Consider the following 14,776-nt stretch of genomic DNA (forward strand, 5'->3'; position numbering starts at 1 on the left):
CCGGGTTAGTTTGGAGCTTGTTTTTGGCCCACTGGAAACACAAGAGCGCACTAACTTTTTCAGGTGTCACTGAACAATTTTGCTCCGTTGATGCCAGTTAAATGTATTTATTTTTCATTATTATGTTTCAGTATTCATATATTTATATAATTATATCTTCTTCTCAAAACACTATTTGTGTGTGCTTGTTTCATGAACATAAACATATCAACATATAATCAGCTGATTCTAAAACAAGCATACAACTACATACAAATGAAGGCAAAAAAAAGACAATCCACCCAAAGGTTTTTTTTTTTTTATATGTTGTTGATTATGTATTTCGGATGTACTTCACGATCAATGGCGGTAAACTGATCACTCAAGTTTGTTCGTGTTATGCCGACTCGTGCCGTTTATGACCGAATTTAGCCGACCACTTCCGGATGTGCCCGAGCTGGGCCGAGCAGTTAGCAGAAGCCGCCACTAGAGGTCTTTACGCCGGCTGTCGGCACGGCTTGTTGTGTTTTGGTTAGCTAATCTGGCGGCTCTGTTGTAGCAGTAATGGCTCACCCGTAAGGCTGGGGGGAGTTTATATTCGCTGTAAAAACACCGGGCCACGGCTGTGCGGCCATGGCGGGGGTCTTCGACATCGACTTGGACCAACCGGATGAGAATGTGTCCGATGACGAGCTTGAAGATGCGGTACGTACAAGCGTGTGCTAGCATCGATGCTAGTACGGCATCTCAGTGTTTAGCAGATGCGTTCAATTGCTAATCTAGAGTGGCATCCATTATCGGACAGCCCTCGCCCTGCGTTTCCCGCTAATTTCTTCATGACTTAAAACTAGATATTGCAGTACTGAAAAACATTATTTTACCACATTTACTCAAATTAAAATGACTACAGACTATTTTTGCATTTGCTAGTTGACCTCATATTCAGTATTGTACGAGTTTTGGGTTATGTCTGAATGTGTGTGTGTGTGTGTGTGTCCGGGGCTCAGAACACCGCCACAGTGCTTAATAATTTGTACACATGTCGTTTATTAAGGGTTTATTAAATGTTTGCTGCCATAATAGTTACCATAATTACATATTGTCTGTGTATTACGGATTAAGAACGATTATATTTGATAAATTAATTGTTTACTGTAAACATGTTTTAGCTAGCCGGCACGTGATATGTAACAACTTTATTTATATTACAAATGCGTCGTATTATTCACATTTATTTATAATCCTATCGATAAACATTCCAAAACGAAGCTAATGTATGTGAAAGTTGCGGCCCCTGTCGGCCACCGTAGAAATTGTTTATATACGAAAAGACAAAAAAACACAGTGACTTTCTGAGCCAAATAAACGAACCAGCATCAAATAAGCCCACTATAAATGATATTTATTTGAGCCTTCATTTTAAGTGAAAAGACAAAAAACAAAGTAATACTACAGTTCCATTCTCAGCAGTGCGGGTACTATGTCAATGAAATTGTAGTTTTTGTTCTTATGAGTGTACTGTTTTATTTCTACTGTTTTCAGGTCCAATTCAGTGAATATATGGACCAGTGCAGTGGCTTTGATTTGTGAGTAAAAAAAAAAGTCTTCACATTTTACAGAGACCGTCCCTTTTACATGACAACTTTGATAGAAGCAATAACCTGGTTCAGCAAAAGTGTCCAGTATTAGTACAAAAAGTATACATAAATGGCATGTTTTGCACAGCACTTCCACCAAACGTACTGCTCAGTGCTAATTATGCTGAAATGTGATTTGTTTTTTGTTTTACCAGTAACATGGATGACTGTGAGAAGTTTGAAATTTCAGAGAACAGCGTGAACAAGGGAACTGAGCAGATTAGGCCTGAATGCTTTGAGCTGCTGAAGGTTTTGGGAAAGGGTGGCTACGGAAAGGTGAGGCACTCTGTTGATCTCTTTTCATTAAAGCCGTGGAAATTCAATCCAAAGAAGATCTTACGACATTATCTGACACCACCGCACCGTCCCTGGTGGTGGCTTGGGATGGTTTTCTTTAGCTTTCTGTTTTTTTCTTCATTTAATCTAATTTTCTTACTCCATTCTGCTTGTTTATCATCATATTACGACTTAAAAATTCATATTCTGGTAGTGATATGACATTATTGTCCTCATTATTCCCTTTGAAATTGTGACTTTTTTGGTGTTAGAATGACTTGCTGTTAGAATTTTGACTTTATTGTTGTAAAATTTAAGCTGTTTATTTTCCAAAAATTCCATCATTTTTTTCTTGTAATGATGACTTTTTTTCGCAACGTCATTTTCAGAAAAATTCCAACTTCTTTGCTTTGTTTCTCATAATAAGTTGACTTTTTTGAAACAATTTTTTCTTTAATATTTATATTTTATTCTGCTAAAATAATTTTTCCTTAAATAATATTACCGCTTTATTCAGATGTTTAGATTACGTTAGATTACAACTTTTTCATATTATTTTGGTATTACACTGGTGAAAACGTGCTTAGGCTATAATTAAATAACAACATTAAAACAACAATAATAGTGGCGAATAACATTTCTATCCGCATAGCATGAGAGAATACAAGAAGTTTGATGCCACATCATTCAGTTACATTTCAATTTTGTGGTTTTTCTTAGGTTTTTCAGGTTCGGAAGGTATCAGGAACCACCTCCGGGAAGATATTTGCCATGAAAGTTTTGAAGAAGGTGAGTGTGCGTCTCTCAACTGGCACTTGAGGTGTGAATGCGAGTGTTAAAGGTTGTTTTTCTAGTAAATGTGCTCCAGCGTAGCCCATTGAAGTCCCATCATGAATGAAAAACCACCGTTGCTGAAAACTGCCCCCTAGTGGACATTCAAAGGAACGCAGTGTCATAGAGGTAGCATTATTAGAGGAAACACAAGCAGCCCTTATTAATGTGGACTTAGCTCCTTAAATACTAAACTGTTAAAGGCCAATGCAGGCTAATCGTGTATAGTGTTTCACATGGACTGGGTGCAACAATGTGCCTTTTTCTGTCCCGGGGACACACTGGCGCATTCAGTTTGTGAAGCCAGATGCAAAGAACAGACTTTTTTTCTTTCCGTGTTCCGTGTCTGTCTCTTAAAACCTCACAGCGACTTTCTGCTCCGCCTGGCCTTTTAGCTTCAGCCGACACAAAACGATAACTTTGCCCCATTCCCAGAAGCTTGAGGTTTTGGACAATGTTGTGTTTATTAACTTAATGAGGCATCACTCTTCGCTATCGTGCCGGGTGTCTGATTCCAGCGCTGCTGCTGACAATTTGACACAATTCTAACGGGACTAAAAGGAATTTTCCTGAATAAGTTTCATGTCTCGATCTCCTGTGCCTTCCGTTCCCATTTCTTGCCAGGCCATGATTGTACGTAACGCCAAGGACACAGCACACACCAAAGCCGAGAGGAACATTCTGGAGGAAGTGAAGCATCCATTTATAGTGGATCTCATCTACGCCTTTCAGACGGGAGGGAAGTTGTACCTTATTCTGGAGTATCTCAGCGGTGAGCATTGTGATGAGCGTGTGCCTTTAACAGCGTCATGTGACGTCAGCGCTGACACTTGTTTCTGTGGCCGACTCCAGGTGGAGAACTCTTTATGCAACTGGAAAGAGAGGGCATCTTTATGGAAGACACAGCATGGTAAAAATGAATTTTTATATGATACTATACCGGGGGTGTCCAACATGCAGTCCGCAGCCATTTCTCTTTGGCATATTCTAATCTAAAAATATAATGTCATTCATTCAATGCAGTCTCATCAGTACCATTATTGATGACTCTCACAGAATCTTGTGTTCTAGGGCTGTATAGACATGGTATATTCTATATTTACTTTCATTTTGACGCACATAGATTTTGTATAGTTCAAGCCCACAGATGATGAGATGTGTCACACTGCTGCTGATGATAACGCCTTTTTATTCTTGTTGACAGTTTTTACTTGGCGGAGATTTCAATGGCCCTGGGACACTTGCACCAAAAAGGCATCATCTACAGAGACCTGAAGCCTGAAAACATCATGCTCAACAATAACGGTACGGACAACCATGTCACCTTTTTTCACCCGGCAGGGCCGCTGACTGTATCTTATGAAGTTATACTGCATAGATTTCCAGAAAAAAATATTATTCTCCTCAAATTACAACTTTTTTTAATTTGAATTTGAACAATCCTGGTTCAGATTCCTTGTTTCAATCCTGATTCACAACGACTCTATAGCTGCTCTTAAAAGGCAGAAGACTTCAAGTCCTTTTGGATAATGTGGTTGTGGAAAAGTTACGTTCTGAGAATGAAGTCAAAATATTCTGATAATGAAGTTGATATTGTTGAAAATTAATAATAAAAAAAAATACAACATCAGAAACGGGACAAAAAGAGCTATAATTTTACAAGAATAAAGTAGAAATACTAGGAGACGTATTCTAACAAGAAAGACTATAAGTCGCTCCGGAGTATAAGTCGCACAAGGCCAAAAATACATAATTAGGTAGGAAAAAAAACATACATAAGTCGCAATTTTTGCGGGTAATTTATTTTCCAAACCACTTGACCAAAACAGACATTACGTCCTCTTGGAAGGCAAGTTCTAACATGAATAAAAGAATAGAGAACAGGCTGAATAGGTGTAAGATATGCTAACACAATGCTTATTCAGCTACACAAAAAATAAACATGAACACAAAAGGTGTCCAGTGTTTATGGAACATAAACACTTTTTTCATTTATAAGTCGCTCTGGAGTATAAGTCGCAGGAACAGCCAACCTAGGAAAAAAAGTGCCACTTAGAGTCCGGAAAATACGGTATATATATTACATTATATTATTTATATTTATATTTGTCATTAGTTTTAACATTTATTTTCTTTTTTTTATATTATTTATAAGTCACTCTGGAGTACAAGTCACAGGAACAGCCAACCTAGGAAAAAAGTGCGACTTACAGAAAATACAGTCATTTTATGAGGTGTAATAATGTAATTTTATTAGCTTCTAGTTGAATATTAAAGAAAAAAGTCATATGTTGTTATTTTGGGGCAAAAGAGTATTATGGCAATGAAGTCCAAATACAACAAAAAGCTGATTTAAGAAGAAATAAATCATCAAAAATGGAAGAAAATGATAAGCTTCCTGTAATTCTTATCTACTCGAATATCTTCCAGGACATGTGAAGCTGACAGACTTCGGCCTCTGCAAAGAGTCCATCCACGACGGGACGGTCACACACACCTTCTGCGGTACCATCGAGTACATGTACGTCACCAGCATCTCCTCATTCAGGCTCAGGTCTTCGCTGCACTGACTCCGCCCCTCTTCCCCCTCAGGGCTCCGGAGATCCTAATGAGGAGCGGGCACAACCGGGCGGTGGACTGGTGGAGTCTGGGGGCCCTCATGTACGACATGCTGACCGGAGCAGTAAGTGCACGCCGTCGCGCCGACTTCTCGCCCAGCAAGCCAAACCGTCTCAGCTGCTTTCTTTCACCCCCCCACCACCCCCCAGCCACCTTTCACAGGTGAAAATCGAAAGAAGACCATTGACAAAATTCTGAAATGCAAACTCAGCCTTCCGCCCTACCTGACACAAGAGGCGAGGGACCTCCTCAAAAAGGTGAAGCCAAGCCACTCCACTCTCGTCATTTGTCTTTCTCTGCTGGAACATGACCTTTGACCTTTTATTTCAGCTTTTGAAGCGAAACGCCTCCATGCGACTCGGGGCGGTGCCAAGTGATGCTGCTGAAGTCCAGGTAAGGTTTTTAAAAAAAATATATATATATATTATTAGATTATTAATTAGCCTATTATTATATGACATTTGTCAGGTATTTTTTTTGTAAAAAAAATAAATCAATACAAAATAAAAAAATATCAAATTATTTGGGGGGGCTTAAGCCAAATACTTATTAAATGGGATACTGTTGTCATTTCCTGCAGGCCCACCCGTTCTTTCGCCACATCAACTGGGAGGAGCTCTTGGCTCGCAGAGTCGAACCGCCTTTCAAACCTTTCCTGGTGAGTTGATCCGCAACACAGCACCGCATACCCCCCACCCCCCAACTTCACTGACCCGCTCATTTGGCGCAGCAATCGGCCGATGACGTCAGCCAGTTTGACTCCAAGTTCACCAGCCAGACTCCAGTGGACAGCCCGGACGACTCCACGCTGAGCGAGAGCGCCAATCAAGTCTTCCTGGTGCGTGGTGAAATGATGCGTGCATTTGTTGAGAAGGAAGTCACGTTACGCTTTTACCGTCCGACAGCAATCAATTCCCCAGTGTGAGTCTTTAAGCTAAAGAAAGCATGAATACAGTATATATATAATAATCATTATTATATTATGATTATATTATTCTGATTATTACTACTACTAGTAGTAATAGTAGGCTAGTATTAGCCTGCTTATTGGCTTGCTTATTAGCCTGCTTTTAGCCCTATTTTATGAAATTTGTCAGATATTTTTTTGTAAAAAAATAAAAAATCTTAAGAACATTTTAAAATGAATGAATGAATTATTATATATATATATTCATTTTAAAATGTTCTTAAGATTTTTATTCATTTAAAAAAAATCTTAAGAACATTTTAAAATGAATTATTAATTAATTAATGAATTATAATATATATATATTTTTTTCATTTTAAAATGTTCTTAAGATTTTTAATTTTTTTTACATTACATTATTTTTTGTAAAAAAAAATCTTAAAATTTTAGAATGAATGAATTCATTATATATATATATATATATATATATATATATATATATATATATTCATTTTAAAATGTTCTTGAGATTTTTTATTTTTTGTAAAAAAAGAAAAAAATCTTAAGAAAATTTTAAAATGAATTAATTCATTATATATATATATATACGTATATTAATTTTAAAATGTTTTAAATTTTTTTTATTTTTTTACAAAAAATATTCATTTATATATATATATATATATATATATATATATATATTCTATTTTTAGAATATGCTGAGAGGAGTTGCGGGTCGAATATGGCCCTCAGCCGCACTTTGGACTCCCGTGATGTAACGGGATAATGTGTCTGTCATCTGCGCGCACACACAAACACCGTTTTCCCAAAATCCCGTAATGTGTCCCATCTGGTTCGAAAGTCCTTTTCCTGGAAGCCCCACTCCCCCACCCCCACCACACCTCAGTGTTCCACCACATTGCTCGGATTCAGCTGACTGTGCGTTTCTTTGCTCATCGCAGGGTTTCACATATGTGGCTCCGTCGGTGCTGGAGAACGTCAAGGAAAAGTTCTCCTTTGAGCCAAAGGTCCGCTCACCTCGCAAGTTCACAGGAAGCCCGAGGACACCCGTGAGGTGACGGCAGCTTCTGCTTTTCTTTCTATGACGTCAGCAGTCCTCAAAACAGGAGACCTTTTTTTTTCCTGGTGTGGATGTTCCACAATGAAGTCTCGCTTTCTTCTTTCACAGCCCGGTAAAGTTCGCAGGGGGAGATTGTTGGCCCCGGGGCCCCACGCTGGCCGGCAGCTCATCCCTGCTGTCGCCCGGCATCTCTGCGGAGCAACCCATGGAGGTGTCGACAATGGAGCAAATGGACACAAGCGGCGGCGCCACGCCGGAAGCCTCGGCGCCGCTCCCCATTAGGCAGCCGTCAGGCATGAGTGCCGGACTGTACAAAAAGCAAGTCTACCCGATGAACTCCAAGCGGCCGGAACACCTCCGGATAAATCTATGACGCTCGGCTTTCTTCTCAACACCTTCATCACTTCCTGGGTCCTTAGATAAATACGGTAGTACATCCCCGCCATTTGCCAGGGGTCGGCTTCAAACCAAACACCTACCTCACAACCAAAAATAACACATGGAACGGCACCACACCGACCAGCAATACTATTTTATACTGATTTACGTCCCGCAAGGCATGCTGGGAGGCCCGTGTGCACACTTCCCCAACAGGACAGAATCCTGCAAGCCATAATTTAATCACATTTTTTAATGTTTTATTATATATATTATTAATTTAGTACAAGACAATGCTGTTTTGTACTAAATTATATATTTTTTAGTACCGTGCGTTTGAGATATATATATATATATAATTTATTTTAGAATCGATACAATTTTTTAATATAAAATTATGCCTTGCAGGTTATAATTTAGTATAAAATTGGAATATAAATGCTAAGCAATACCATAAGTATTAAAATAAAAAATAATTTAGTATAAAATACAATGGTATTTTATACTAAATTTTATTTTGTTTTATAAACACAAATAATGTAAATATATATGAAATTTGGGGGCGGCACGGCGGTCGAGGGGTTAGCGCGCAGAGACCAGGGTTCAATTCCACCCTCGGCCATCTCTGTGTGGAGTTTGCATGTTCTCCCCGTGCATGCGTGGGTTTTCCGGGTTTCCTCCCACATTCCAAAAAAAACATGCTAGGTTAATTAGCGACTCCAAATTGTCCATAGGTATGAATGTGAGTGTGAATGGTTGTTTGTCTATATGTGGTGGACCCCGCCTCTTGCCCGAAGACAGCTGGGATAGGCTCCAGCACCCCCCGCGAGTAAAAAGCGGTAGAGAATGAATGAATGTATATGTAATTTGGCATAAAATAGCAACATACTAAACATCGTGCATACCTTGCGTGTTGCGTCAATGTGGGACAGTTACAATGTGTCATGTTTGGTTGCACAGCCAGTGAAGTACGTACGTTTGGTTTGCCACAAAGAAAGAAAGAAAAAAACGATGCTTTGATCAAAAATCTACAGGTTACCAATGCTGAATCTCGGATCAGCGGGGGATCCACTGTTGCTGTTCAAGTCGATCACCAGCTCTGTCATCTGAGGAAATCCACCGAGGTGCTTCAGGCTGCGTTTTAATGGTGCTCTTCTTTCCTCAAGTTCAGACTTTTTTTTTTTATATGTATGTGAAAAACCATAACCTCACAAAACCCACAAGTTTTATTTGTGACGAGTCCCAGTGAACACACCACGGAGGAGTGTACCACCATAGCAGAAACAACCGTGTTTAGTTTAATTTTGTTGAATGTAAAAAAAAAAAACGTAATGCCTTAGAGGGTTGAGACCTGTTATGTTTTAAACAGGATGTACCTGACCTGAACGCTCCGTTAGTGTCCAAGCCTCTGGATTGAAGCCATTTGAGCCAGCATATTGCCCCCTCGCCCCCTCCCCCCCGGAATCTCTTAGTGAACCAACCCCCCCCCCCCCCCCCCCACTCAACAGACATAGAGGTTGCATAGGATGGATCAGTGTTGAATAGATTTTGCTCCGAGGCATTACAACAGACTCAACTGTGAATTAGTTATGTATTCCATGTTAGCATATTTATTTAAGGGCCATTGTGTTCCTGAACGGCTCACACTATGCAAGCTAGGTATTTATTGTGTAGTCTTAAGGCGAATAGAGTCGTGGAAAATGATGATTTACACTAAGGTCGTTCAGCAAATGCAGATGCAGCATCGGTGAATGATGTGTCTGTTACTGTGATATATTTTTAGGGTTTTTTTTTTTTTTTTTAAATCTTAGATCTTTGTTGGTCTTGCTTGACACTTGAACTTTTTGGGGGGGGTCAGCCCACTGTGAAGCAAAATGAAATTGTACCTTGTGCCTGACAGAGTGCATGTAGTGTACTTGTGTCTTTTGATTGACAGGTTGTGAAATACACTTGTTTTGTAAATGTTTTTTTTTTTTTTTTGCTTGATCTAGATTTTATTCTGTCCCGGGTCACAGGCATCTGGACATAATGTAATTTCACCAAGATCTGAAATCGCTGAAAAGGGCTGTGCTAACTGCGTATTTGATGTGTATATAGTTATGGGTGGATTTTGCGCGTGCGCACTGTGACACCCGACTCGCGCGGATGAGTACTCTATTCACTTTAATGAGTGACTCATAAAAGTTACCGAGATTACAGTTCAGACAAACTTCCGCCCTATCGTTACATTTGATTGGTTGAATTACAGGAAAAGCCTGTTTCTGTCGAATCAGATCACCGGGCGGGAAAGAGTTGCCATTAGCTAGCCGAACATGTTAGCTAAACTTCTATGGCGAGGAAGCCGCGGAACGTTTAAAAACGACATAACCAACCGAAGCATCGTCTTTTTTCAATGGGAAATCGTCAACTCTTCTTCCGGCACAGACTACAGGTGAGCAACAACTAACTACTTCAACTACTTGGTAAGTTTATATTCTATCAGCTACATGAATGCCCTCATATTGGTGGGAAACGAGATGTGTCATTAGCACTGATTGTACAATAATGGAGTCGAGGGTTACTAGTCAGTGGTCGTTGGGGCCTATATTGTACATAGAAGAGATCTGTGGTCGCTATATTTAGCAATTAGGGGTACTCATTAAAAGTGATAGGAAGCGTTTCTTGCCTCATGTATTTATTCGGTAATTAATGGTTCAGTTCCAAGCTGGAACTATTGAAGTGCCAGCATTTTAAGAAATGCTGCAAACATTTGACAGACAGTGAAAATACACTTGGTACCAATTCCACAACTTTACAGAGATTAAGTTAAAGGAAATATTGTATGATGTTGTAGAGATGAGTTCCGCTAATAAAAAAAATAAGAACGCACAGACATCACTCAATGCACATTTTTATTCGGAGTTCATGGAGTGACATGGACAGAAAAAGTGGGAATATTTCATGACATAATAAAATAGATTTCTCCCATTCTTTGGTTTTTTACAAGGATCTCTTCCATAGAAATATTCAAAAACTTGTTTTTGATCAAACTTGCGAGATGAAGAATAGAAAAATCGCCCCTGAAAGCACCATCTCATACGTCACCAGTGCCTGATACAGGCTGCTACCAGGGTGTTGCAGTGTGCAAATTACCAGCAGTCCCAAATGTATGTTAAACCTTCAAGATGACGTATGCAAAATGTAGCACGTCTCTTAAAATCTGTCATTCAGAAAAGTCATTTTAAATGAAAATGGTTTTCCACATGCGGGCCCGTGGGGATGGGGGATATTACAGCAGAAACCGACACAAAGAGAAAACAAACCTGGAAAAACACCAAAAGGAAACGCATCGGTTGAATTTAATGGAAGAAAATAAAGGAACGCTGCTGTACAATTTAACAATCCAACAAGGTCACATTCATGGAAGCACCCAAAAGTGAAAGGAAAACCGCACTATTGTTTGGAACTTTGCCCATCCTCCACAATCCTTATGCGTTTTCTTTTTTTATGTCTTTTCAGTGTTGTAAAGATGGTCCAACAACAATCTTGGGAGTTTTTTTTTTACGTGCATTCTTAGCTGAAAAAACACACAGATAAAGAGTCTTGCATAAGAATTGTGGCTGATCGGCAAAATTCTTAAAAAAAAAAAAAGTGCAGTTTTTCTCAAAAGCCTCCCAAAAAGAAGTGCGATCAGTAAATCTGCAGGTGTGGAGAAGTGGCTCCATCTCTCCACTTGTACACCTTCTCTGTGATCACAGTCCGGCAAAGAGGGCAGCTCTTCTCCCGGTTAAACCACAGAGCGATGCATTCATCACAGAATATGTGCTGCAAGACAGAGTAGCAGTCAGAATGTTTCCATTAAAAAAAAAAAAAAAAACATCTGCTGGGTTTTACCTGGCAGAGGAGCACTTGAGGCTCCCTGTATTCTCCCTGACAGATGGGACACACGTCTCCAGCCTCCATGCACTGGCTCCTCGTGGCCGCCGTCCCCGTATGCTGAGGCACAGAAGACAAAATTTGGGACCCGTGCTAGCCGGGAATGACAAATGGTATCGACACGATTCCGCAAAAATTGTGAATTAGAATTGAAATTGCAATTCTCTGGGGCAATTTTTTTAGTCACAATTCAAACATTACACTCGTTTTTTCAAAAAGTAATTAATAAAGTACCACTGTTGTGGATGAATAGGTCCTATTATTACTGTAAACGTCAGCTAGCTACTGTAGAGTTGCTGAGTGTTAGCGTGGTTAGCGTGCGGAGAGCGCCAGTGGCCGAGCGTTAGCGTGCGGAGAGCGCCAGTGACCGAGCGTTAGCGTGCGGAGAGCGCCAGTGACCGAGCGTTAGCGTGCGGAGAGCGCCAGTGACCGAGCGTTAGCGTGCGGAGAGCGCCAGTGACCGAGCGTTAGCGTGCGGAGAGCGCCAGTGACCGAGCGTTAGCTAGGTGGCAGGCCTGTTGCATGTTACACCCTGACTGTTTTACTGACCTCATTCATTAGAAACATCCTCACAGTTTTCAGCAAAGACGTCCACTGTCCATACAATCCTAAAAGCTGCAAGAGAGGGAAAAAAAACAAGTTGCCAACAGGCCAACGGGAAGATGCACCGTCAAACCGCCGCACCTTCAGTATGAGGTAGAGCAAAGCCAGTAAAACCCCCAGAGTGAGCGCCGCGGCGCCATCGACCTCCTGGTAGGTGACCAGGTAGCGGAACCAAAGAGGAACAGGAGCCACAGCTTGGTAGACCTGACCCAGCTCCTCGGTCATCAGCAGCCAACGCCCCTGCAGACAAACGCACGTTAGGACGGTCGTGTTTACACCAGGTTCAGGTGGCCGTAGTATTTATTAGTAGTACCCACGGTATGAAATAATAATACTCACCTGTGTTCTGTAGGTGGCTAGGGCAGCAGGCACAAGCACGATAAGGCACTTGATCCCCATAAAGAAGAATTTTATTATAAAGTTGGTGATGCCGACGGCCCACAGGACCTCCCAGAATCCCAGCGGCTCAATAGTTGGACTGAGGAACACAAGGCTGGGGGAGCAGAACAAAGCAGGTTAAACGCCACAGACAACAGATTCCATCCTGAGCTGCAAGTCGAGTTTTGGTGTAACGACAAATAACAGTAAGAAATGTTTACCCAGGAAAAGTAACTTTTTAGTAATTTTACGGGAGCGCATTCGTCAAACGGAAAACATCGCAAACCGAGGACCAGCTGTATTTTCTGGGATATTGCAAACATTACCAGTTGTAAAGTGTCTCCGTGAGAAAGGTGTAGTAAAGCAGGAGCGTGGAGGAGATCAGGAGGACCAGCAACCACACACACTGCAGCTTTGCGTGGCGATCCTGAGGATGCAAAGACGCAAAACTTCAGCATGCCATGAGTGATGCCAGCCGCTCTACGTCGGCGCTTACCTGAAGAAATACTTGTATTTGGATGTTTTTATTCACGTAGAGGAACGTGGTGACGAGGCCAACGCCAACTGCCAGTCCTGGTGAACGAGGAGGAGATGTTAGTCAAGGTGTTTGAATGCAAACCACATCTGGTTTAACTCACCGAGTGCGTGCTGGATGACCAGTTTGGCGCTTAATATCACAAGAAAGGGAAGACTCTTTTGGAGCCAACGGACCAGACACCGCAGCTCAGACAACGAGGCACTGGGTTCCCCAGAGTCCGGATCGGAGTCAGACTGGTCAAGCTCGGGCTCTGAATGGGATTGCCGCTGCCCACAATGATGTCCGTGTCCATGGGAATGGGTGTGGCTGTGGGAGTTGACTCTGGATCGCCGGGTGGACGCACCTCCGCCCGACTCCCCCGGGCCGCCGGTCATGGGCACCCGCACCTCGTTGCTCTTAGCTTGGGCAGCGGGCACGGTCCTGGTGGGAAGCTCTGCTTGCAGAGTAAGGGATAAACCATTTCTGGCATGAGTGCCCTCCTGTCTTGAGTTAGGATGCATGACAGTTGGAGACTCCCTCGCTTTTACAGCTCCTCTGGAATCACTCCTTTTGACACAAAAACAAACTTTTACACCTACTTCTACTCACTCTTCATTCACATCTCTTTATTTTAATGATGGTACTGTTTAAACTCTATCCAGCTCATTTGTATCATCGGCACTAGAACACTTGTTACACCCTGAAACGTAAATTATTCAAACGCATAATGTTCAGTGAAATATAGCTTTTATATATATATATAACTATTTATAAATTATATATATTACTATTTATATATAACTTTTTTCAGGAAATCAGCCCGACGCCATCCGACTACAGTGTAATATCGTTAGCATTAGCAGCTAGCAGATGCTTTCTGTCAGGCCACTTTCGGCAGCTGAGCTCGGCCGTCAAACTCACCTGTCATTCTGCAACCGGAGTTTCATGGTAACCCCTCAGTCCCCATTTAACGCCGCGTCTGAAGCGCCGAGCGAAAGTCGAGCAAAAATAACAACAAAATCAACGCCGTCGACTTTCTACCCCAGGCAAACACTGGCCGCCCCGACGTTATTACATGTGACGTCATCACAAACTTCCTCTTGCGGAGTGATGTGGTGTTGGTGGACTAGTGTTACATTACCGCCACCTAGCGGTCTCTTTATGAAGCGAAGTGAAGTCGAGTGTACGTTTCAAGAGTTTGTAAAGAAATAAGACGTTTTCACTCCGAGCAGGTGAAGCTAGTTCTTCTGTTCCGAACTGACAAGCCTATTGAGTAACATTCGAGGAATTAACTGTGGTATTGTTTAGTGTAACACACCCATTTCTTCATTTCAAAATGGCTAGTTGTGTTGCAGAAATCAAGTTGAACAAGAAGTTCATCAGGCTTGCTGGCAATTCAGTTAGGTTTCTATTAAAAGAAAGACAACATGACAAGACACGATGTGTTAACAGCAAATTTAAATCAAGCTAATCATGTCTGGAGATGTGTTTTTGTCTCTAACGACAGTAGAACTGTTATTGTGAGCAGTGAGTGGGTGGCGTTCAAAGACATCACGTAATTTAAAAGTTATAGTTTACTACACGTTTCGGGTGTGTTTTCTGGAATTTCCGAGCACACTCAAATGCTGCTAACAATATCCACGTATTGTTCTTTA

At 41.3% G+C, this 14,776-nt stretch overlaps 2 protein-coding genes across 5 annotated transcripts; one reads left to right on the forward strand and one right to left on the reverse strand.

Annotated features, from left to right (window-relative positions):
* Window positions 1-306: 306 nt before the first annotated feature.
* rps6kb1a (ribosomal protein S6 kinase b, polypeptide 1a) lies at window positions 307-9,499 on the forward strand. Of its 3 annotated transcripts, XR_013625181.1 has the most exons (16): window positions 307-684; window positions 1,522-1,565; window positions 1,772-1,892; window positions 2,613-2,681; window positions 3,348-3,495; window positions 3,576-3,633; window positions 3,928-4,028; window positions 5,154-5,244; window positions 5,316-5,406; window positions 5,492-5,599; window positions 5,673-5,735; window positions 5,923-6,000; window positions 6,073-6,180; window positions 7,212-7,324; window positions 7,439-7,758; window positions 8,743-9,499. XR_013625181.1 is itself a non-coding variant. In XM_078787643.1 (15 exons), the coding sequence occupies exons 1-15, from the start codon at window positions 613-615 to the stop codon at window positions 7,701-7,703; spliced, it is 1,530 nt and encodes a 509-aa protein (XP_078643769.1). In that variant the 5' UTR covers window positions 307-612; the 3' UTR covers window positions 7,704-8,477. The 3 variants fall into 3 exon arrangements, 2 of the variants coding, with proteins under 2 accessions (XP_078643769.1, XP_078643770.1); XM_078787643.1 differs by lacking the exon at window positions 8,743-9,499 and having other exon boundaries at window positions 7,439-8,477; XM_078787644.1 differs by lacking the exons at window positions 307-684; window positions 8,743-9,499 and having other exon boundaries at window positions 1,807-1,892; window positions 7,439-8,477.
* A 1,086-nt stretch (window positions 9,500-10,585) lies between these two features.
* Window positions 10,586-14,242, reverse strand: rnft1 (ring finger protein, transmembrane 1). 2 transcript variants are annotated; one of them, XM_058088271.2, is made up of 9 exons: window positions 14,043-14,242; window positions 13,243-13,575; window positions 13,101-13,177; window positions 12,931-13,031; window positions 12,566-12,719; window positions 12,308-12,466; window positions 12,173-12,238; window positions 11,582-11,683; window positions 10,586-11,512 (listed from the first exon to the last, which is right to left on the reverse strand). In XM_058088271.2, exons 1-9 carry the CDS (start codon window positions 14,047-14,049, stop codon window positions 11,378-11,380), a joined length of 1,134 nt encoding a protein of 377 aa, XP_057944254.2. In that variant the 5' UTR covers window positions 14,050-14,242; the 3' UTR covers window positions 10,586-11,377. The 2 variants fall into 2 exon arrangements, with proteins under 2 accessions (XP_057944254.2, XP_057944253.2); XM_058088270.2 differs by having other exon boundaries at window positions 13,243-13,688.
* Between the last annotated feature and the right edge of the window lie 534 nt (window positions 14,243-14,776).

This window comes from Doryrhamphus excisus, linkage group LG21, assembly GCF_037039965.1.
Source record: "Doryrhamphus excisus strain RoL-2023G ecotype Guam linkage group LG21, RoL_Dexc_Guam_v1.1, whole genome shotgun sequence".
Lineage (NCBI taxonomy): Eukaryota > Metazoa > Chordata > Actinopteri > Syngnathiformes > Syngnathidae > Doryrhamphus > Doryrhamphus excisus.